General features: G+C 34.6%; 1 protein-coding gene across 3 annotated transcripts in view; it reads right to left on the bottom strand.

The window, feature by feature from the left end:
• RTKN2 (rhotekin 2) overlaps positions 1-25,968 on the bottom strand; it is a 72,250-nt gene extending 46,282 nt beyond the window's left edge. The window contains exons 1-4 of one of the 3 annotated variants that reach the window (XM_019444288.2): positions 25,694-25,968; positions 18,521-18,637; positions 5,682-5,740; positions 535-588 (exon numbers count right to left, since the gene is read on the bottom strand). In XM_019444288.2, the coding sequence (XP_019299833.1) occupies positions 535-588; positions 5,682-5,740; positions 18,521-18,540 (133 nt within the window). In that variant the 5' untranslated portion in view covers positions 18,541-18,637; positions 25,694-25,968. Of the gene's footprint in view, positions 1-534; positions 589-5,681; positions 5,741-18,440; positions 18,638-25,693 lie in introns of all 3 variants that reach the window. The other 2 variants (XM_019444286.2, XM_019444289.2) reach the window with 2 other exon arrangements.
• Positions 25,969-26,214: the final 246 nt, after the last annotated feature.

Below are 26,214 nucleotides of genomic sequence, written 5' to 3' on the forward strand. Positions count from 1 at the left end.
TTATCATATCTTTTCTGCTTTGCCTCTAACAGCTAGAAATCATTTGAGGTTAATTTCTATGACCTTAGCAATACATGGATTTGTGAAGACTATATAAAGCCATAAAATGCTGAAGGGGGAAAAATCAGATCAAGCTAAAAATCTTTCTCTTTTACATCCTATTAAATAATCTGAAGTAACAAAACAAGGCAGAAAAGATCTCCCAGATTCTGGTCAGATAGAAATGCTGCCTTTACCTTTTCTCCTTAAACATTTTCCTTTGTTACACACTTCTCTTCCCCACAACCTGTAACTGTCCTTGCCTAGGTTCCAATCAACAACTACAAGTACATCAGATAGGCATTATTTTAGTAAGTATCAAGCAATTACAACATATTTACTAAAACTAGGAAAAAACACAGTTCAGCAAGATACTGCTTATTCTGTCAAATGACATCAATTTATTTCACCATGGAAGCAGCTCTTCTCTCAATAATCACAAATTTACTATACCCTAAAGAATACATTCCAATTATAAATTAAAATCATACATACGTTCTTTGTTGCTGAAGTGATCAGAGTCTTTCCACATTAGTGGTATTCGAATATCTACAAAGGAGGGGAAAAAGAAATGACAAGTAATAGTCTTGATAAATTTCATTTCTTAGAGTGAAATAAACCTCTGAATTCCATAATAGATTCTGACCATTAAAGCCAATATAAAATTTATTATTTAAATATTCTAACACAGGCAATATTTTCTCAAAAATAGCTTAGACCAGGAATATAAAATCTGTTCTATTTATTTAAATAATTTACTAAAAAATCCTACCAATTATGACTCAAGAAATTAAGTAAGATCTGTAATACGCTTATGCCATAACATTTTCATTTTGTGATTTATGTTTTTGAAATAGTTGAATTTCTCCTTTGGGTAAGCAGTAGCAACAAACATAGCTAAAAACATTTCAAAACCATAAAATAGTAGATAGAAAGGACTTCAAGGCTTCTACTATGCAAACTTGAAAGATGAAAACTCCATGACTTGTCTAAGATCATTGTTTGTGACATACAGACCAAATTCATTCCATTAAGAAGATTTAACCTGTCTACAAAAGAATTTGCAAGATCTTTGTATATTCATGTTACAAACTACACAAACTACAGCATTTCCCTTAAGAAAACTAAAAAGAGCAATGCATTCCTTCCTTCAGACCAGGAAAAAGGTATATATTCTAAAAGTGATGGAAATACATTTTCTCTCGTTCACACATGCTTCAAATTTGAAAGTAATTGTGTTAATGATCCTTATTTCAGATGTTAATCTAGACCTTTGTCACAGTCAAAATTTTTCCTTCTTAGCTTCCTCCATCCTTCCCTTTACTTTTAATACTCAATTAACAATTTTCCCCTGACATTCCTATGTTATCTATATACCTTCAAAGGAATCAAAGTTCTACCAAATAGATTAAGATGTATGAATTACAGCATAACACAGGACAGTAGAAAGCTCAATGGTAAAGTGAAATTTGTTTTAATTACTCAGAGTATAAATACCTCAAACCTTTGTGGAAAATTTCTCTAAGACATTTCCCAATTACACTTAGGACATTTATGTGCATGTTTTTATACCTATTAATTATGCCACTTTCAAATACCTTCAACTCTTTATGAACATAAGCTATTTGGCTACATTTCTGTTGTGCTTCACTTTAAATCCTATGATACTTTGTCCACATTTTCATTTGTTTAGAATTCTTTTTAAGGTTCTTAATGCCTATTTCTAATTTCCTTTCTAGAAAAGCTTTACAATACTCCTTCATCCCTACCCTATCCAACCAGGTAGGTATGTATGAGTGCCCTTACCACTGCTGCCTTAGCAGTTTTAATAAAAAATATTACTTATTGGGCTCTCTCCATGTACCAAGCTAAATACTTTATATACATCTCATCCAACTATAATTTTAAAAATATATTTACTAATTTAATAGTCAATTGATAAGATTTGTTTAGATTTGTATTTTCTTGATTAACAAGAAGAATGTCAACACATTTATTAGTCAGTTCAGTGAATATTTGTATCCGTGACCCACTTTTTTCTTTACATAGTTTATGGTTTATACTTTTAAAAGTTAATTATTTAATCTATATGAGAATATTGGGTATATGTAATAAAAATATAAAGATTCTTCCTATAACAATAATTGTTCCAACTCCATTTATATATCTAATAGGACTTCTCTTCCTTGCTGATTTAATGATTAAATGGCTCTTTATCATATATGCCATTCTGACTAAGTATCTCTTCTTTGGCTATAAGCTTTATAGATCTAATTGAATCATTTATTAATTACTGTCTATCCTAGTACCAATACCATACTATTATGACTACAGAATCTTTATAATACACTTTGTCATCGGTTAGAAATATATCCTTCCAAAACATCTTATTCCCAATTGCTAATTTCTTTATGTGAATTTTAGAAATATATTGTCAAAACTCCCCCTCCAAAATGTTTCATTAGAATTCTACTGTCCAAATTAATTTGAGAGCCATTAACTTTATAATATTCTGTCAATATATACAGTAGCATGATACAGTCATCCTTACATTTTTATTAAGGTTATGCTTGGGGTATTTGATGTTTTTGGTTTTTTGCTATTTTTATTGTAAAAGAGACCCTTTTGCCATATTTTCTAACTGGTTATTGCTGGTTTTGAGAGATTACCACTTTTTGTATATTTATCTTGAATCTAGCCACTTTTACTGAATTCTTTATTAGTTCAAATAGTGTTTCAGTAGCTTTCCTTAGATTTTCTAGGTATGCAATTTCTTATTTTAAAATAGTATTCAGTTTCTCTATTTCTTTTTAGCAGTTTCATCTTTCATTCTTGCTATTTTAGCTGCAATTTCTAAAACTGTGTTAAAATTATATTGATATAATAGACATTTTTACTTTGTTCTTCATTTTAATGGGATTGTCTTTATTGTTTTATAATTATGACTTGGCTGCTACCCTGTCAAAGAGCCTGCTTCTTGCTTGACCACAGTTGCTGACTCATTTCATTTCACAACTGTTCTTGTTCACAGCTGTTCTTGTCCTATTAGGGTGGTATTAACCATTTACACTATCTTGGGAGGAACATGAACCCTGACTTTCTCTGCTATACACCAATAGTCTATGGCATATAGCAGTCTTGCCTTTTCCCATGCCTAGCTAAGTCAAATCCTTGAGAGAAGGCACACATTTCTTATCTATTTACCAGGTGGTCTATTTACTGTTCAGATGACAAAGGATGTGTAACCTACCAATATGTGTTTTAATTCAGCTTCAAATAGTAGAAATTCCTTACAGATTCTTGCAAATGGTTGACTCAGTTTTAGTTTACAGTACTCTTGCTTTTGTCTCTTTTTATGTCTTCATTGACACTTGTATTATAAAATGAAAAGACTTATGTAATACAACGGCTAACTTGATGCTATCAAGTCCTAGAAGTCTTTCTATTATTTTTAAAAGTAAAAACTTTTGTTTTTGAACTTTGTGAACTGACTTGGCTTTAGATATTGAATTAGTAGTCAGTGAATAAGCTAAGACAATTGCTACAATACAATTATTTGGTACTTAGTAGGAATGATCAGGATATACCTGAATTATTCTTTTTAATTTTATAATGATCTGGCCATGAGTGGTAAAGCTGAAAATGGAAAACCCAGGTTTCACCTAGTAATCAGAGAAAACTCAGAACATTATGAAACTTTGTAGCAAATATTCATTTTGATCAAAATCAAAGTCACATTTTCATCCCAATGTCAAAAGAAAATATGTTTCGTTTTAAGGTGAATTCGTTTTTAATTTTCTTCATTTATTTTTTTACAAATTTTTTACAAATATACAGATAAGATATAATTAAGACTAAGCAAAGATGAAAATAAATTACATATGTAATTTTCTGAGACTTCCAGTTCCTTAAGTTAATTTAAAATTATCTTTTGGAAAGAAGGAACACATGCAGAAATAAGTTTAATTTCTACACTGAAGTATTTGTGGTCAGGAAAATAGTTTTTTTTCTTATTTTAACTGATTTTACTTTATCACTCTTCTAAATGTACAGTAAATGCTATTTTCACAAATTGCTGTAGCCAATAAACTATTATAAGATGTCAATAGATGTTAAGTCTATCATGTCATTTGAATCTTCAAGAGCAATTTAACATATCTCATTTGTGTACTTACTGGCACTAAATCAGAAGCAAGAAATAGAAGATTATGTTTAAAGTATTTTTAGAAAATCTCCCTTAAAGATCAATAATATTTTACTTATTCACATTAAAATGTATTGAACATAGTGCACAACTATGTAAAGGTACTGTGTTTGGCATCAAAAGCATATAAGGAGGTATAAACCATGTTTTATTCCAGTCTTATAATTGGAAAGATGAAAACATGAATATAAATAACCATAAAACAAGCAACAGATTTTTATACAGTTATTTTTCTGAAGAATTTTTGCTGAGGGCAATTCCTATGATTTAGGACAATTACATCCTGTAAAATCCAAATCTATCCTTCCTGCATGAGAATTTTGTTTATCCATAAAGACATTTCTAAAAACAGTTCCTTGGGTGAGAGAGCCTGAAATGCAGCAGCATGTTCCCTGGAGCTAAGAGAACAAGGCTTCGGGCCAATGAAACAAGCTAGTTATTACTCAAGGGGTGATGGAGGTCTGCTGTACCCAAAATGTACTGATGAGATAATATTTGTAAAAGGTACATTATCTAACTAGTGTACACGAGTCAGCCTTGTGTTCATTTCAATCTGTGGCATCTCCAAGCCACTGTCTAGTTTCCTTAACACTTTGGAGAAACTGAGACAACAGAGCATTAAGTGCCATCTAGTGGTAAAGGGTCTTCTATCTGCATTAGGAACTCAAAGAAAGAAAACATCATTTCCAGCTGGAATGATAACAGGGAAGGCTTTATAGATGAGCAAACAGATCGCGAAGATAATATAGTTATTTCAAGAGCTAATTGGCTGTCAGAAGCAGGCAGTGTATTGACGGAACAGGGAGAGAAATGTCTGGCTAAAGCAGACAGTTTATGTACAGGAGTAAAAGATATGGCTAGAAAAAGAGTTGGGTCAGAAGGGAAAACTCTGGGGAAGACAGGAGTTTGGTTTTTATCCTATGGAAAACAAGAAACAGTCATCCATCCAATCAACATCAATGAGCAATTACTATGCACAAGCACCATGCTGGCTTCAGGGTGAGGGGCAAGACAAACACTGTCCCAACCCAGGAGCTTCTAGCCTGGACAAACATTAAAAATATTATTGAAACTTCTGAGCAGCAAAGGAACAGAGAGTCAAAGATTTGAGTTTGCAGTCCAGCTCAATGACTTACAGGAAGTTATTTAATCTTCAAGTCTAGGAAAAGAGAACTATCCTACCTATTTCACAAAACTACGCTGAACAGAAAACCGCATAATATATGTAGTACGTATGGAACAGCTTTTCCAAACTGTAAAATCTTACACAAAAGTACAGCAAATGATAAAAACAGTGTTTTAGAACAAATATAGATAGAGGTATGCAAAATAAAATGAAAGAAAAGAATGGGCGCAGGGAATTGAAATCCCACCAGTTCTAGGAAGATACTTTATACAACTTATTCAGCAATACAAAAACAACCCATCTACAGCATACCTGATATGGCAATCTTTCCTTTACATGCCGCTCGTTCTTTACTTTCAAAATTCGCATCACTGTCAAAAGGAAAAAAAACCTAATGAAAAAAAGATCTTTTCTAATAAGCAATGTTTTAATAACCTTTCACAAATGCCTAAATATTAAAACGTGACATATATCCATGCATAATAATGACTTCCAGTTAATATAAACTACTTGATTCAAACTTCAAGATGTTTAGTCAACAGCTAGCTGGCTTTAAGAGAAATACATACAGACACTCTCTTTGATTTTTCTTGTAAGCTTTACATTTCCTGATGATTATATACTGGGTTACTCTACAATGAAAGTCTTCTGTGAACATTTATTTATAAGCAAGATGTACAATATTTGGAAGTGTCCTAGGAAGTGTAATACCTTGGATCACCACTTCACAAATTATATTTCTAACTTACCACATTATAGTTGCCTGAAAAAGTTAAAGAGCTTCCCAACCATGAACTTGCTGCTCAGGAGTATTTTTCCTTATAAAAACCTAACAAATATCAAAAAAATTATTCTCCGCTATACATTTATATGCAATAATATCATATATCATTCATTTCCTTGCAATTCAAAAAAACTACATACTAAAACAATAAATTAACTCAGGTGCTAAAGGAAGGGAGTGGCTCTGCAGAGAGAATAAAATGGGGAGAGGAAAACATTATCATGACAATAGAAAAAAATCTTAAGTAAAAAATCTCAAGTAAAAAAATCTCTAGGTATACAAGAAACTCCCAGATCTGACTTTAGAATACACTATTATGATAAAAAAAAAAATTTCAAAATAGTTATCTCCTGCTAAATCAAATCAATCCCTTGAATATTTTCTAATTTTCTATTTCCTAATATCCTGCACTTAGAAATTAGCATTCAGGGGCGCCTAGGTGGCTCAGTCAGTTAAGCATCCAGCTTCGGTTCAGGTCATGATCTCAAGGTTCTGGGCTCAAGCCCCACATCAGGCTCCGTGCTGACATTATGGAGCCTGCTTGGGATTCTCCCTCTCTGTCTCTGCTCCTCCCCCACTAGCACTTTCTCGCTTTCTCTCAAAATAAATAAACCTAAAAAAAAAAAAAGAAGAAGAAATTAGCATTCCATTTCTGGGACAATATTTCCAAGAGTATTCTTTGCACATTTTTTTTTTTTTTTTTTTGGTCTCCACTTAATTTGGTTAGCTAATTAACTACTGGCTAATTTAATTAGGTACTTCAAATATGTGATAAGATAAAAACTTTCCATTTGAATACTGTTTCATTCTAAGAGAGCTTTTGGAGATTGGGGGGGATTTTAAGTATAACTAACTTTCAGAAGAGTATGACACCATCTCATTGCATTTCAGTAGGCTTGTTAAAAAGATTGCAAAGATATTATCATATGCCAAAACTTGAAAACAAAATATATAAGTCTACTTCTCTTACTCTCTTACTGAATTAAGCACATAAGCATTTTAGGCAAAATAATACACTGATGTACTTAAGTTGATAAACTTACATAAGACAAGTATATAATTATTTTTAGAACTACATGAGGTATAACTAAAGTAATGTAGTAGATTTAAAGCCATAAACTCTCAGGATACTATCTAATTACTTTATGGTCACACTAGTATTTAAGTTAAAATAGGGAATTCATTAAGTAAAAAATAAAAGTACTCATTGATTATTTCAAGATAATGTTTCACTGAATCATACGTTTAAAAAGAGTCAAGTTCAGTATTTTATACTCAAGCTTAGTTTGTCACACTGGAGAACATTAGCTTGCTTATTAGTTCATCACAAAGTGAAAAGTTCAATTGAATAAGGCACACTACAAATCAAACACAAATCTCAATTTCCTCAGGTTGGTGTAAGATGTACAATATAAATACAGTTGGCTGGCACTTTTAAGTAATATTTCTAAAAACACCTTCTATATGAGCAATGCATAATATAAATTCCTAAAATACTTATTTCAGTGAGAAAATACAAGAAAGCTCTAATATTGGTAAGTAACTTGAGTATTATAGAATGTAGGTCATAGATTACACTAAAGTTGAGATCCATTAGGTATTTCTAAATTTGATTAAACTTAATGCTTTAGCAGGTAAGTGAAATTCTGAAATATTAGAACCACCAAAAGCAAAATGGCTGAATATTTATAAAAAAAAAAAAATTTTCCCCTCCGAACTCTTCAATCACCTGGCAGAGTATAGCTTTCTTCCCTGTAATTACATCACTTACACAGGCATTTCCAGGGCCAGCCAACAAAGTTATTACATCAAATATTATCAAACTATTATATAGATCCATTTAACCATATTCTCTTATAGAAAAATTAAGTCTATGTTTTAAAAAATGAGACAAACTGAAGCAATTAAGCCTCATTTTGCTGATGCTTGAATTATTTTCAATTCAAATAACTCCTCAAACTGTTATTTAGGGTGCTAAAATGTGATGTTTTTCTAATTAATCCAAATTGACAATAAAATTGTTAAACATTCTCTGTTTAATAATGTGCTACTGTAGCTAATAGTTTGCTACAGTTAAATAAATACTTGTTTGAAAATCTGCAATGTTAATGCCAATTCTAAATGCTACAATTAGAGAGCCAGCTTGAGGAAAAAGCAAATAACCACAAAATTATCTAAACCGAAGCACAGCTAAATAATAGCACACCTTATTCTTATAGACCTAGTTTAGAGCATTATTTTGGTAAGACTTGTAAAAGCTAATTTAAAAGAGATAAAAATATGAAAGACAAACTTTTAACTTTGCTTTATTACTTAATTTCTGCCTGTAGGTAAATAAAATGACCAACAGAGGGTGCCAATCAACCACTTTGTTGCTCAAAAATCTGTATTGAGTAAATACAGATTATCACATTTTATATTATTCAATATGGGAACTTAAAATAGCATTTATTTGCCAAAGTTAACAAGGTATAATGAGAAATTGATGAAAGTATTTTATATTTTCTTAATGAAGCACTAAAAGAATTCTAACTGGGATTCCATTATTTGGAAGCAGGTTATAAAATCCTTCACCTCTTATGCAAATAAGTGAAAACTAAAATATTCAGAAGTGCTTTATTATGGAATTTTAAACCATCCTAAAATTATGTGGTATAAAATTAATAACTTCATAAGTATCTTAAAATTGGAAAGATGAGGTTTCTATTTCAAACCTTGATGTAACAGACTCTTTCAACAGACACCCAAACAATATAAAGTTTAAAAAATAAAATCAGCAATGTCTTTAATATACCATGTTTTATTATAGAAATACCAGGAGTACACAATTTTCATTTGCCACCTATACTTTTTCTTTTTTTTAGTTATAGTATATAAGTAATAAATTAGGCAACTGGAGTATAAGAAACTGGTTATTGTGGCATTATTAAAATCACAATTATGTTGAATGATATACATAATTAGGTGCTACAAATTGCTTTGACTAATATTGTTTTTACAAAACCAAATAAAGTATTTCAGATTTTAAGAGATATATTGGCAGGTTTGTGTAGGAGGGAATATTATTGCTAAAATGTAAGCTCTGTAAGCATATGGATTTTTTTGGCCTATTTTGTTTACTGCTGAATCACCAGTATCTTCAAGACACTCAATAAATGTTTAGTGAATACTAAATGAAGTGAAATATATATGGCCATTTTGATGGAGCAGGAAACATTTAGTAGATTCAGACTGAAGTCTTAGGTTTGAATCTTACCATCAATAAATAACTAGTTATGTGAAAGAATTGCCATTAACCTCTTGGCCTCAGTATCATCATCTGTAAAACAGAAGTATCCATCTACCTCATAGGTACTGAATGAAATAATATTTTCAATGAATCTATACCATTCTTAGAAATGTTACACAAATACAAAGATTACTGAGGATTACTGTGTATTTATATTTTTGGCCTCAGTATTTAACATGGCGCTTACATGGAAGAGGCACTAAAGCATTTGTTAAAGTGATCAGAGTCCCAGCTCCAGTTCCTGTAAGATAATGGTAGTTAAATTTGAATTTCTTCAGGTATCTTATAAAAGTTTTCAAATCAACAAGGAAAGCAAATAAAATCACGTATAGCCCATACTTACAGTGTAACTAGAAAACAGAGACTATAAAAAATTTACATTTACATGTAAGTATGAGAAATTAACAACTGAAACCATCAAAGCCAGCTCCTGGAGGCCTCACCCAAGTAGAGTCAGATACCCATTGCAAAACACAATATCAACTCTTGATGTCCCCTAGAAGAAAAGAAAACTGATAAAAGACCTGGTGGATACCATAGCACTGGTTCCTGGGGAGTTGAAAGGGAAGGACTCCAAAAGAATTCTGGTTCCAAAGTTGTTAGTCTTGTGGAGAAGAGAGACACACAATGAGGGAGGTATCCTTTGAAAGTCTGGCCATGCCAAAAAAAAAAAAAAAACACACAAAAAAAAAACAGGAAGAAGAAGAAGAAGAAAAGAAGAAGAAGAAGAAGAAGAAGAAGAAGAAGAAGAAGAAGGAGAAGAAGAAGAAGAAAGCAACTGAAGTTAAAAACCCCAAGAAACAAAATCATACCAAAAAATCAGGAAACCAACTAACCAACATCCCTAAGTCATCATTTATTAAAGAAATTTGTCTTCACAGTTCAAATAATAGAAAACACTCTTAGACAAAAAAAAAAAAAAAAACAAGTAAGCCCTTCTGCGCACCTATCATCACTTGGCCCAAGAAAACTCTACATGCTACATATTTAACTAGGGACAAAGAAAAGGACCCAAACATCCATAGAAAGCTACAATAAAACAAAAGTAGGAGTCATCAAAATGCTTCAACATTCCACAAACCACTCTCCAAAAAATATAAAATAACAAAAATATAATACTCCAAAATGAACTGAGTGCAGTTAAATAAGCTATTGCAAATGTGAAAGAAGTGGGGAATCTGAAATCTAAAGCCTCAGAGTAGTAAAGGACAAACAATAGGTAAATATGCAAAAAAAGAAAAAAAAAGAAAATTTAAAAATGAGAGGTAGGAACAGGAAACAAACTGGAAAAAGAAAAATAAAATCATTTCTGAAATGAAGGGTAAAATACACAGTGCCCAAGAATGAAGACATAAAACTGAAAGTATATTAAGGGACATAATGGATGAGAATGAAAAGAGCAAAAAGAGCAAAATTAGATAAAGATTTTAAAAATATCAAAGGAAAGTGATAGACATAGAAGACAGGCAAAGAAGATCCAACTTATGTGTAATTGAAGTCCTTAGAGTTGAAAAACAAAGTAAGGAGACACTTAGTGCTTTATTCTAGAGGCTTTAACTCCAAGAAAACTGTCTGAAAATAAAAGAACTGAATCTACATACTGAAAGGGTTCTAAGCGAGCCAAAATGGTCAGCCTTTAAACATACTCCACTAAAATTATCAGACTTTGGATAGCAAAAACTATTTTCAGCCTCTAGACAAAATGACCAAGTCATTTACAAAGCAAGGAAAATTAGACATTAGATTTTTTTATAAGAAAACAGGGATGTGAGGTTTTCAAGAAACTCCAGGAAAGAAAGCATTGGCCAAGGATTTTTGTATACACCCAAGCTGTCCTTTTAAAGACCAACACTAAAGAAAAGCACTTAAAGATAAAAGAATATGAAGAAAGCTATACTCACATTGAGAAATCTACTAGATCATAAACTTCCTTCAAACAAGATATGATTTTGGAAAGTACAACAAAAGGTCAGGTAGTGAACATTATACATGTTTAAAAGTGGATCAAAGACTAAAACAAAAGTGGAGACATAAGTACAAGATTAGTATGTATTATCTACTCCATCACAGGAGAACTGACCACAACCTAGAAAAAGATAATACTAAACTAAAATAAAATAGAAAGGTACAGAAGGAAAAAATGGAAAAATAAAATGAGTTCATTGATCTCCACGTAGATGAAAAGTTAAAATAAAATGATATCATTCAAAGTAGAAAACAAAACAGTAGAAGCCTAAGGGGAGGAATAAAAAAGAATTAAAGTGATTATAAAATTACCAGTATATAGTTTTTTAATATAAAGTTCTAGTAACTACTATAACCGATAACTTTTTAAATTAAATAAAATTTTAAAAAGCAGAGAAGATAGGCGACATACTGTAAGACAAACCGCAGTTATAACATACATAAGTTAACATAGCATAAAAGAATATAACAAAGTCAAAGCTAAATATATCAGTAATATAAATGTAAATAAGCTTATTAAATCCCCTAGTTAAAGGATTTTCAGATAGGTTCACAATATAAAACCCAACTCTGGATGAATACAAGAAATACACCTTCAACAAAGTGATTCATAAAGGCTAAAATAAAGAGATGGGCAGAGGTAAACCAAACAAATGCAAACACTAAAAATGCCTGGGATTATGATCTTGTTATCAGGCAACCCCTGAATTGGAGTCTATGTGACAAGCACTATGTGACAACAGTAACAAAAGAACACTTGATAACAATGCTAAAGGCTGCAATTGACAACATGTGTGTAACAAGCACTAAGATACCAAACGTTTCATAAAACGGAAAGTAGGAGATATACAAGGGGTAAGACAGAAAAACTTTAGTAACAAAGATCTCAACCTATCTTTCAGTCCAAGACAGTTCAAGTGGCCCAAAAATAAGCCAGGCTGTAGAAGATTTTAAAAACAATAACATATATCTTTTGAACATATATGAAAGTTTGTACCCTGATAAAAAGAAATGTGAGAACTTTAAAAGGCTGTGAAAGTTATGAAAATTAACTATATTAAGTCAGAAAGAAATTATATTTCTTAAGATAGTAAAAATAAAAATCTGATCAAGATAAAAAATGCATTCCTCTTTTGGTATGTCAGAGTAGCTCATATTAGAAAAACTCTACCTCCCCCTCTTATGTTTTCCACAGAAAACAATATAAAGTCTGGAAAAACTACTTAAAAAACAACTACCTGAAGGGACTGGCAAGCAACCAAAAGTAAGAAGTAGTCAGAGAAGAATCAACACTAGAAGGAAGTATACTCATACAATGGAATACTACTTACCAATAAAGAGGAGAAAATCACTGATACATGCTAGTTACATAATGAATCTCAAAAGTATTATGTATGACAAAGGCAAAAAGAGAGAACATACTGGACAATTGCATTTACATTAAGTTCTAGAATAGGCAAAACCTATAGTGGAAAAAAAAAATCAGTTAACAATGGTTGCCCCTTAGAGTAGGGGCAGAGGTAGGTAATACTAATTGGGAGTTGGGGAAAAAGAAACATGACATATCCAAGAAGTTCAATTTAGTCCAAGGGTAAAAAGGGAAACTCAAATTGAAACACTAGATGACCCTGTTTATGAAACTGAAAGAAAAAGATCACTTTAAGGAACTTTTAATCATGGTCTCCTGTCTATCCACAGGAATGTATACATGTTTGCGCATAGACACATGTACAAAAAGAACTTTCTTCGAATTGCATCACAAAAAATAAGATGAATTGATAAACAGATGAATTTAGAATAAAGAAAATATAGTTAAAATATTAATTGTAGAATCTAGGTGGTGGGTATATGAGTCTTCATTGTACAAGTCTTTCAATCTTTTTGTATACTGGAAATTTTTTCTAATTTCTGTATGCTGGAAAAAAACTGCAAAGAAATCTTGAACTGGCCTAGGTCAGTAATCATATTGATACTAAAATTATGAAACTACTTTACATAATCACATTATTAAATAAGGAAATAGGATTACTGTTATTATGTATTAAGATTCTCAGAATAACAAAGAGACGCAAATATAAAATAATTGAAGAAAACAAAAAACCTAAAAATATCAATACACACTCATAATTTAAAAAAATTTTTTAAGTTTATTTATTTTGAGGGAGAGCACACATGCGTGAGGTGAGGGGCAGAGAGAGAGAGAGAAAATTCCAAGCAGGCTCCATTGTGACACAGTGCAGAGCCCAACAGGGGGGCTTGAACCCACAAACCATGAAATCATGACCTGAGCCAAGATCAAGACAGATGTTTAACTGACTGAGCTATCCAGGCACCCCACAAACTCCTAATTTTTTAAAAAGTCTCTCCCTTAGCTATGTCTACTAAAAAGGTCTAAAAGCAGTGATCCCCAGTAGCAATGAGCACACCCAGTGCCCAGATCTTGATTTCAAAATATCATTTACCATTAAAGGGAACCAGAACTCATTAGACAAATGGCTGATTCCAGGTATATGGCACAGAAAATGCAAGACAAGCCTAGGTCATCTTTTTGTGCTAGAAAGTAAGGAAGTTCTTAAAGACTAATAGAGGCAAGTCAAAAGAATAAAGAAGCCATTTTGAAGGAACTTCCATCAAACAAATTTGGGACAATTTATCTATCAAAAAGATTAATGACTATAAATGATATAATACACTGAATAAATAACAATCCATGAAGCAGTGGGAGAGAAAGGAGAGAAATGCCCTTTCTTACAGAAGATTAGCTAAAAAGTATAGAAAAAATAATAGGGTCAGATAATTACTATCTGCAAACCCCATTGTAATAATGTAGGCAAGGATCATAAATGGATAAAACCGCTAAGTGAAAGCTAGTTAGATAACAGAATATAACAGATAACAGAATATAATGTCCCACAGATTACTTGTGAATTGCAAAGGAAAAACCATTATACCACAAAGGAGAAATCAGGCAACTTCCATCCAAACCAAGGGATCAAACTGCATCACACAGGGTGGTAAAACCAATTGTCTCTTCACATTACACTGGCAGCATGTATCTTGCTCAATCTGCCCTAAAACAATTCTTGCCCCAAAAATGTTTAACCTGAGTCTTATTAATAAGCCATTAGATGCAAATTCCAGGTACAGCTAAAACAGGAAATAGGATAAAAGGTCAATGATACCATAAGAAACAATTAAATACAAAATGCAGAACATTCATAAAGGATATTTGTTAGAACTGCAGACTCTTCAAGGCATTAATGGCAAGGAGTCTTTATAAAAAAGTAAAATGATTAAAAGAAATTAAAGAGACATAACCAAATGTATTATATGAACCTTGACTGAATTCTGGTTTTAGAAAAACAACCAGAAAGGATTTTCTTTTAACAACTAGTTGAAAGTGAATTCAGACTGAATGTTAGATTATTACTATGGAATTATTGTTAATAATTTACATGATAATCATATTTTGGTTATGTAGTAGAATGTTCCTCCTTTTAGAACCACTGAGATGTATATGCCATGTTGTTTGCAACTTATTTTCAAATGGATCAACACAAAAAAGGAAAAAGGTATGTGTGTGCATGTAGCACAAAGACAGAGGGTGAGTAGATGAACTATATGGTAAACTATTAATGGTCTACCAAGGTAGAGAATATACTATTCTTACAATTTTTATCATACTATTCTTATTATTTTTTTACATATGAAATTTCATAATAAAAAGTTGATTAAAAAACTGAACAAAGTAGGGAATAAGAAATGAAAATCTGTAACATAGTAAGCATAGAGGACAACAAAAGTCAGAACCTAAGAATATACAAAGAAATTGACAAAAAGAATGTTAGGAAATTAAAACCAAGGTTTATACCTCTTTCAGTTTATAATGTGATATTTATGCACCCTTAGCATACCTGGCACCTAGAAGTCTGTCAGTTAACAACTGTTAACGTGCTAGCTAGCCTTCTAAACTTTCTTGAATCTTGCTATCCCTTTGCTTTTCAACTTTGGCTTCATCTTCAGCCTCAACCAAACACATCTCTTCACTGCTCTTAAATAATAAATGGCCAGGGGTGCCTGGGTGGCTCAGTCGGGTAAGCGTCGGACTTCAGCTCAGGTCATGATCTCACCCTTGTGAGTTCCAGCCCACATCTGGCTCTGTGCTGACAGCTCAGAGCCTGGAGCCTGCTTCGGACTCTGTGTCTCCCTCTCTTTCTCTGTTCCTCCCCTGTCACACTCTGTCTCTCCCTCTCAAAAATAAATAAACATTAAAAAAAAATAATTCATGGTCATCTTTCACCCTGAGCTTTTATTTTGCTATTTTTCTTTCTTGAAATGCTACTTTCTTCCTACTCACCCAACCAAACTAGATCATCCTTCATAATCTCGAAGATGATGAAGACCCAATTCTTCCACTAGATCTTCTTCAATTCTATCATTTCATCCTGATTTGATTCTTCTTTAACAAAGCTAAAAATTATATTTGTTTATATTTTATAGTAAAATTTTAGAGAAGGTAGACTAATGGTAAGCAGTAGACTCATTAAAATGCTATTTTAACTCTGGCAGCAATGTAAAAGCAAACCATTTTTCTACCTCAAAGACTATCAAAACCAAGCTAAGGAACAGACTACTGCATCTCTAAAGGTAAAATGTTTGGCTTCTGAATATACAAATATTCTCATATTTTGACATATTCTGTTCTTTGAATTTGTACACTCTAGCACAGTACTTAATAATTGTTCTACAAGTAGTAGATATTTGGTAAATATTTGATTGATTCATCAAATGGCATAATTTACATAATTTTCTTCAAGATACTGAAAAAACTTATCATAAGACTTGCCTTACTATTTAGATCATTTGGGGGCACCTGGGTGGCTCAGTTGTTTAAGCTTCTGACTTTGGCTCAGGTCATGATCCCACAGTTGGTGAGTTCGAACCCCATGTAGGGCTCTGTGCTGACAGCTCAGTACCTGGAGCCTGCTTCAGATTATGTCTCCCTCTCTCACTGCCCCTCCCCTGCTCATGCTGTCTCTCTCTCTCTCTCTCTCTCTCTCTCTCAAAAATAAATATTTTTTAAAATTTAAAAAATAGAAATAAAAAAATATTTAGGTCATTTTTATGTAATAAGAAGGTAAGTATTATAATTTCCAGTTATATTTATATGATCAGTAAAATCAGGTTCTATCTGCACATAACAATATGGAATTATAAACAAAAGAATTCATAGAGAATATTCAGGTTTCTTTAAAGAAATAATTTTATAATTAAGGGAGACAATTTTTTATAGGAATAATGAATATAAATGTATGTATAGCAGCAAAGCTATTTTCATCTAATGAAGATAATCTCTAAAGAAACTGAAAAACATGCACATTTCCAGTTGAGAGTTTCAGATATTTTTTCCTATCTTTTTTATATAAATCCCATAAGGATTAAGTTTATTTAAGCATTTTTACAAATCAGTAACTTTAGAAAAGTTATACTGCCAAATTAAGAAAATAGTCAATTCACAATTCACTATAAGTATTTAAAGAACATAAATGTGGAGGACAGATATGATTTCCAGAGGAGCATTTCATGTAACTGTGAGAGATGATATAATAGCAAGTGTTTAGTCCCACACTGTACTTCAACCAGTGTTTCTCAAACTCTTCCACTGAAACAGCCCCCTCCTGACCGAATATCCTTAAAAAGGATAAGAGAACATATATCTCTCTCCATGAGTAGAACAGCCCAAATTATGCCACAATTATAAATTTCTCATTTTTTCTTAAAAATTCACGGTTAATAAAGAAGGTATGTCATATTTATTCTATGGCTTTTTATATCTCCTAACACATACTTATGTACTCTTAGTGATTTATATGACCCAGTTTGAGAAGCACTGACTTAAACCAGTGTATGCCCATGTGAAAAATATTTTCCTGAATTATGACGTAAGAATAATTTCATTTTATAACATCAGGGATAAATAATAATGAAAATTATTTGTTATGTGTTGAATAATAAATATGTAAAAAGTATTAAATTAGGTTTTTAATATATATAATCTTAATTTTCAAAATGTAAATATTATCTTACCAACAGTAATTAAGGAATTGAGACACAAAGAGATTAAATAGCTATCCAAAGGCAATACAGCTAATAAATATTAGTTACTTTGTACACAAGTCTTTATTATATCACAATCTCATCAACATTTTATTTTTACAAAATCTCACTTTTCAAGAATTTAATGCAGATGAGCTATGAACAGCACATAGCCACTAACGTATCAAAAGAAACTCTTCACTAGCAGTACAGTTTTAAGACCAATCAATGATGGGTGATGTGAGACAACTTATATTAGAAAAGAAATCCCCATCTAGCCACTAAGTTGAGCTAATTCTTGGGTTCAAGTAAGACCTGGCATTGTATATGTGCTGCTGAAGCGAGCACAAGACTGGGCATTGTAAATAGGATAGGATGTAAATTTCATACACACATTCTAGACCCAATCCAAAATGGCAGCACAGAGTAACATTATTTGGCAAATCCTAAGCAACCTCCTGTTAACTTCTGTCACTAGCCAGTTACAGTCCTTGAGTTAAGTTGCTTGCCTCTAGGATTTATGTTCACCATGTGAAAGGGGTGTGCATTTCAATTTCTATACCCGTTTCCGTTACTCTCAGCTAGTACCTCTTTGTTAGCATTTTCTAAGCAACTCATTTTTTAAAAAATTCACATTTCTATATACTAATTATCAGTCTTGGTCCTCTTTAAAATATTCCCTCAGCTCTTGATTCTTAACCACTTCATTTTACAATCTGGAACACAACAAAATCGCCTGGTGAAAACTGCTACTTTAATAGTAACTTTACTGTGAGCTCTACTATCAAAATGTTTATAGTATCAGAGTCTATTTCAGTGTATTTATTTTTTAAAAAGCTTTGGTGATTTGATATTTGCCATTAAGATTAAATTATATTGTGTTCTTAATTCAAATACTTCAGTACATTAAAATCCATAGGAAAACTATACTACTAACCATCTTCCAGTTTGATTTGCAACCTGTTCTTCTAATTTCTGTAGCTCCAATGTGTAAGCCATTATTCGAGCATTGCATACCATGAGATTCTTAACTGCATGCAAGATCTGGTCTTTCTGAGTACTCAGAGAAAGGAGTTTCCATATTCCTTCTCGCATTCGAATTTCTAAATCTATTTTTTCTTGAATGCTGCAGTCCTTAAAAAAAAGAGAAAAGCATTTTTTAAAGATAGCAAAAATCCAAAATTATAACATTTATTTTTATTAGTAAAAATGTGCTAGTGATTTTATAACATATTGGGAAAGTAACAAAGTTTTGAAGTATGATAGTACAAAAAATATAGCTATTCAAAAATGCTCTTTGCAAAACCTTAATTTCTTGCTTTATTAGGAAGTCTACAATCTAGTGGAGAAACACAACAGAAACAAGGGTGAGAAACATTACATATTCTTTGCATAGCTTCGCAAGTTTGAATAGTGTCCCCCAAATATTCTTGTCCTCCCAGAACCTCAGAATGTGACCTTATTCAGATACAGGGTTTTGTAGATGTAATTAGTTAAGATGAGGTCATACTGGAATAGTGTGGGCCCTAAACCCAATGACTAGTGTCCTTATATGAAAGCCATGTGAAGACAGAGAGACATACAGAGAGAACTCCATGTAAAGACTGAAACAGAGATGAGAGTAATGAGTCTATAAGCCAAGGACTACCAAGCAACCACCAGAAGCTGGAAAAGGCAGGGAAGATTCTTCCTACAGCCTTCAGCAGGAGTATGGGCCTGCAGATACCTTGATTTCGTACTTCTGGACCCCAGAACGATGAGAGAATAAATTTCCATTGTTTTAAGCCACCTAGTTTTGGTAATTTGTTAAGGGACAGTCCAGGAAATGAACACAATAATATGTATAGTAACTAATGTGAATATTATAGCACATGTACATATTATTTAAGTTGTATTGTGGGATAGCAAGATGTGGTTGATGACACTGAATTAACCAAGGAAAAACAGATGTTGGAAAGGAACAGATGCTGGAAAAGGGACTGAGGTTTAGCAGCTATGGTAAACAAAGTCAATAAAATCTCAGAAGCTACAGAGGGAAAGCACTGTGTTAAAAAATGTCCAAAGCTTTAGCTATCAGATGGAACAGAGATGTAGAATATATTTTTGGATTTTTGTTTATTTTAAAGAGTCACCATGAAACTACTAAATCATTTTAGTTCTGAAAGTCTTTTATTCCATACAATGATCTTGTAGTGGCCAGCTCTATATACAAGTTACACATGTAACAATAGAATTCTAGAAGCTGAAATGTACTGTTCTGATTTAATTCACAGTGGCTTTTTAAACAATTATAAATCATTAGATATACTCTTTACTAAACTACAAACACAATAATGCTCTAGTGCGTCTATTTTTAAAAGTAAAGTGACCATTATCCTGGCTTCTGTGGTAAAAAAAAAAAAAAAAATGAATGCTATAATTTACCATTTAATTGAATCAAAATCTATATAAAAAATGTAACTGGAACCTAATAACAAAAGTTCCAGGTATTAAAAAGACAATCTTTTCAAAAAGAAAACCTAAAAGTTAGGAGGGAAAGTCAATGAAAATTACGCTAAAAGAGAAGCTATAAGGGTGACTGGGTGGCTCAGTTGGTTAAGAGCCCAACTTCAGCTCGGGTCATAATCTCACAGTTCATGGGTTCGAGACCGGTGTCGGGCTCTGTGCTGACAGCTCAGAGCCTGGAGTCTCCTTCAGATTCTGTGTCTCCCTCTCTCTCTGCCCCTCCCCTGCTCACACTCTGTCTCTCTGTCTCTCAAAATAAATAAACATTTAAAAAAAATTTTTTAAAGAGAAGCTATAGTAGATGATTTGACTATCCAAATCAATCAAATATACTATTCACATGAAGAAAACAGATCTGTTTAATTACCTTCTGTAATTACATCACGTAATTACCACATAAAAACCTTCTTTAGTGGTAGAACTCAAAACTGGTACACTACATAAATGTAGTCATTTGCTAGTTTTCCTTCTTTACACATGGCTGAATCTCAACAACTCCATTTCATCTTTGTATGACTTTGTCAGCCCCAAAGTAAATTCTTCTTTAATGTAATTAATAACGAATTTTAAGAATTATCTATGTGACCCATATATCTATAAGATTAAGCTCTGTCAAGCTGGTTAGTATTGGGGAGCACACACACATAGGAGGCAACCTGAAGCAAGATGAATAGTTTTACCCCACAACCCAAATATAAACAAATACCATCTGGTGCCATTAAATTCAATTTTGCTTTTTAAATGTTACAGTGAGGCAGCCAGCTGAACCAGCACAGTGGTTCTTAAAGCTGGCTACACATGAGAATCACCTCTGGTAGAGGAAGAGCCTTTTATAAAAGCACCTGAACTTATGACGCACCCCAAAACAATTAGGCTCTCTGGAGGTGGAGCCTGAGGTTGTTTTGTTTTGTTTTGGTTTGGTTTGGTTTGGTTTGGTTTTTAAGTTCCTTCGGTGACTCAATGTAGAGCCAGGGTAGAGATACGCGGTAGTACTTGAAATTCCAGTGACCTGGAAAGTTGCAACAACCTTAAGAAACCAGTAGGTGGCCACAAACACATTAAAGAATCAGTTTGGGCTTCTAGGGTTTCCATCCTGTAAATGAAGACTGTCTTCTCTTCATCACTTGATAAAGACTATAAAATTATAGAGGCTTGGGAAATAGTGCAAAAATGAAATGCAAAGTTAAGGCTTGTTTTTTAAATCACCTTATTTGTAAGATTAAATATTCATTAAGGAAATAAGATATATCTAACAGATATTAGTATTAGAATTCTAATAGCGTGGGGGTCAGCAAACTATAGCCTAGCCAATGCCTGTTTTTGTAAATAAAGTTGTACAGGGGCACAATCACGGTCATTTGTATTATCTAAGGCTACTTTCAAACTACAATGGCAAAGTTGAGTAATTTCGAGAAAGACCATGTGGCCCACAAAGCTGAAAATGTTTACTATCTGCCTTTTTACAGAAATAGTTTGCTGAAAGCATTAGAGACTGTTAAAAACTGAGAACAAGCTGAGGGTTGATGGGGGGTGGGAGGGAGGGCAGGGTGGGAGGGAGGGCAGGGTGGGTGATGGGTATTGAGGAGGGCACCTTTTGGGATGAGCACTGGGTGTTGTATGGAAACCAATTTGACAGTAAATTTCATATATTAAAAAATAAAAAAAAAGAAAAAAAAAAAAAAAAGAAAAAAAAAGAAATAGTTTGCTGATCCTTAATTCAGCCAAATTAACATACATAGTAAACTATGACCTTACCTCCCCTACTCTACAGTGAGCAGATGTGGATCTGGGAGGGCTGACATGAGTGGGGTGAATTGTTAAGCGTATGTATGCTTTTGAATGTACTGGGGTTTAAAAAAAAAGAGGTATGGTGTTACCCGTTTTTTGTTCTCCATGCAACTTCTTTTAGTACACATCTATACTTCACATACAGGGAAACCCATCTGGTCAAGTGATAACTACTGCAGCCAAGAAAGTCTTTTCAGAGTGGAAGAACTTAATTTTAGTTAGTAAGGGGTGCAAAGTGCTCCTGGGGTTAAGAGCCGGTGTGCCATGCACAGTGAGAACAATGATCACGTAATGAGGGCATGCATAGAGCATTCAGTGATGGTGCTTACTAACCCCAAAGTGGTATGGCAGGGAGCTAAAATCATGACTGCTGCTGCCTCAACCATAATGGCAGAGTAAACACTGACTAGGACCCATGACAAAAGCATGTATTCATCCCTCTTACAAGTGTCTGAAAGCAAGTCTCCAGAAAGAGCAAATGGGGTGGGGAAGAATGGGGTGGGGGGAAACCTTCCTCTTGCCATTTCTCCTTCAATTTTCTAAATATGAGCTACCTTGTAATCAAGTCAAACAGAAGCCTATGGTACTGTCCTGATCATGTAGATACCTAGTCAGGCTGATAAAAATGGACAGGGCAAGGCTAAAAATGAAACAGGGAAATGACTTAAAAGTGCAAATCTAGATTATGTAGAAAACAGAAAGATACCAGGTTTTAAGAGCATAATGGGACAAAGGAAGTGCAAAAAAAAAATGGCCTTAATATTTTTTTTAAGTAGGCTCCGCACTGGGCATGGAGCCCAATGCAGGGCTTGAACTCACATTCCTGAGGTCAAGATTTAAATGCTCAACTGACTAAGCCACCACGCTCCCCTGAAAATGGACTTAATTTTGAAATTAAGCACTGACTTAAAAATAAATGAAGCTGGGCTGCTGCAAGACAACTGTAGTAATCCAGATAGAAAATATCACCCACCTAATGGATATAGTTAAACTGTGTTAGTTAAGAGACCATGGTGAAAGAGAAGACTGCAAAATAGTATATATAGCATACATCCTTCTAAAAGAAATTGTGTGTATTTTAAGAATTGTTTATGTACAGGGGTGCCTGGGTGGCTCAGTCGGTTAAGCTTCTGACTCTTGGTTTCGGCTCAGGTCATGATCTCACGGTTTATGAGTTCACGCCCCACATTGGGCTCCATGCTGACAATGCAGAGTCTGCTTGGGATTCTATTGCTCCCTCTCTCTCTCTCTGCACCCCCCCCTCAAAAGTAAATAAATAAACTTAAAAAAAAACTTTAAAAAAAAGGAATTGTTTATGTACAGAAAAAGTCTGGAAACTGTTAATAGTGGTTATTCTGTGGAATGGTATTACAGAAAGAATTCTTAAATCCATGTTTCTGTATATGTTTACTACAATGAGATAGTGAGACAGGGAAACTGAAGAACTCCATTAAAATATGCTTTTTGCTCCTTTTCCTGCTTCTATCCTTGCTACAACCTGCCCCTACACTCCACTTTACACATGTCTTATAATGAAAATAGTGTATGTCCTCCTTGTAAGGGACAAGGAGTTAATGATTTGTCTAGAATAGATAACATCTAAGGATGAACCAGATGAGAATGACTGGAAGAAGCTACTATATGTGTATTCCAGACCACTGGCACTAGACATCTCAATGCCAAGACCCCCTGGCTCCAAGCAATAATACCTGGGCCCTCATCTTTGTTCTAACAGGTTCCTAGATGCCTGAGAGGACACGTACACTAGACCATCGTCCTCAGTAAAAACCCCCAGACCCCGAATGAAGACAAGACTCGTGCTCCTCTCCTTTTGGAGTCTCCTGAACTTTTGTCTGTAACTGCTTTCTCTGTATCTTCAATAAACTCACCTCCTGCTGGCTCACATGTGATTTCCATCCTGCAGGAAGCCAAGGACTGGTCCTGTGGGACCCCTTCTGGATCCCTGAACCAGCCTGCCGGCATCAATGGCATTACTTCTTGAATTTCTTTTTTATTAAGATTTCAAAAGCTTGAAAGTTTGTAAGAAAGGTTAGGTGGCTGCCCCAACAGATGAATGGGACAAAAGATAGTAAGAAAAAGTTTTCCCTCAAGCACATTCTGAGTGTCAGGTACTATGCTAAGTACTTCAAAAAGGTTCTCAACTCCCAGTAACTTTCTAGGATAAGCATTTTACCCATTTTACAACTGTGGAAACCAAGGACTTAGAAAAGACAGGTTAACTTATTTGAGATTGTTCAACAAGCAGAATTGGATTTGACCTTAATCTGACTCCAAAGCCAATGCTTTATGCTGCGAGTACTCACAGCTGACTCCAAGGTTTCAGTAGATGTTTCACTAGTGTTATGACCACCTCAGAATCTTTGGTCCTATCCCTATTAGGTGGCAGTTTCACTAATATCAGAGGAAATAGAGCAAATAAGAAATCACTGTTAGTCAAGTATAAAATTCTCTTACCCTCAATATTCCTGTTAGATTGAAACCTATTACTATTTTGCAATTTTTATCCAAGATCCAAACACAAGGAATTTCCACAACTCAATTACTTGGTTTTCTTACTGCCTATGAAATCATTAAATATTACTGTACCATCTCACATGTAAATAACCCAGTTCTTATGTATATTTATTTACTTTCATTCCATGTAGCTAAACTTCTTTCATGACCTTATCTTCTTGTCTCTTTTGTAAAATTCCTAAATATTACTGCTGCACACAGCTAAATAAATATAGGGCTACACCAACACCTATGTAATAAATACGAGAACCTCAACAGATCGCCCATTCACTAGAAATCAAGATTCTGTTATCAGAACAAAGTACTTAACAGATAGGACAGAAAAGCATTTTACATCAAAATGTCTGAAATTTTTGAAAATGCTGGCATAAAACAGCATTACTAATAAAGGAGTTGGACTTTGGTTTGCATAATAGTTCTTACTGTCTTGCTTTATTTCCCTCAGTATTATTGAAGAATTTCTAACAATTTTGTATCTGCTGAGGTTTCTAAACAAAATAACAGGTTTCTAAGCAAAGGTTAGAAGGTTAGGTTTACCCAGGTTTCTAATAAAAAAATAGGTTGGACCATATAAAAGTGCTAATAGTCTACTAATTTTGACCTACAAAACTGGCATTTTCACATGGTTTAATCTATTTCAGAACTAGGTAAAAGAAGGTGGAGATTAAAGGGAAGATCAAGCATAAAGACATCAGTTTTAAGACTCTAAAGTTAGAGTTCAGGGGAAAATATAACACTTTAATAACTGATTGGTCTCTATTCAGTAAAAAAACACATACTTTACATGGCGAAATAGCAAAACCTCAAACTTCTCTCTTATCCGATTCGAAAAGAATCCACTATCAAACCAAATTTTTCTAAAGTTCCAAGTTTGCAGTTTGCTTCTCCAGCCTGCCCCCATCGAGTTTATGTCGTGTGTGGACATCGCTCCAGTAATTGTGCTTTCCGTCAAATCGAGTAATAAGCAAACCGTCCTCCCTTGGTCTCGGGTGGGCTTCTTGGAAATCCCGGGACCCCCATTTCCCCTGCGTCATCTACACTGGGATCCAAACCTTGTGTGGGGGGGGGGGGGGGGGGTGGCGGGGAGGTGTGGAAGGAGGCAGCCGGCAGGTGCGCCCGGGGAACGCACGGAGGAACTCCGGCATCGCTTCCCCATTCGGGTCTGTCTCCTCCAAAAGAAATCGGGGGCCGGAGGGGGATGAGGAGATTTCCTAGCTCCACTGGAGCCTGCAAAGTGCGGTCTCCTAGTCCGTCCCTTTGTTTCTGGACACGGCTGAATACGAGACGCGGAGTGGGGGCTTTCTCCACGACGAGGCAAAACGGTGGCTTGAAGACTTGGAAGTCCGGCCCTTCCTCACTCACCTGCTGGGCGGGAAGGCCCGCCAGGCGGAGCTCGGGACCCCTCACGGTCTGCGCCTCCATCTCAGCACCACTGCCAGGCCCGCCGCCGCTCCTCCTAAGATTTGAAAAGCCCGCCGCTCGCTTGAGCCGCAGAGGACACCAACCGCCGGCCCGGCCGTACCAAGTCCGGCCGCAGGAGGAGGGGCGCAGGAGGCCTCCAGCCTGAGGGCGCACGCGCAGTGGCAGCGCCCGGGCCTCCCGCACGGAAGCGCGAGGAGACCCGAGCCCTCCTCAGTGCGGCGGCGAAGCGAGTGGGGCGCGGCGGGCAGGTTTAAGGCACTGACTGGGGAGTGGGCGGGTCTGGGACAAGAGTGGGCAGGGCCGTGGGGAGTACACTGGCCACTGAGCGTACCTGGCCGGGCACAGGGTTTAGGCAGGTGGTTTTCGAGGCACGCCCCAGTGCATTTTGCCTGCTTCCCAGCCAAGGCCCTTCGCGGCTGGCTGACTCAAGGCTGCCGTCCCTGCCTTCCTGCGGACGACTC

This window comes from Panthera pardus, unplaced genomic scaffold, assembly GCF_024362965.1.
Source record: "Panthera pardus isolate Hobbes unplaced genomic scaffold, ASM2436296v1 HiC_scaffold_22, whole genome shotgun sequence".
NCBI classification, from domain to species: Eukaryota; Metazoa; Chordata; class Mammalia; order Carnivora; family Felidae; genus Panthera; species Panthera pardus.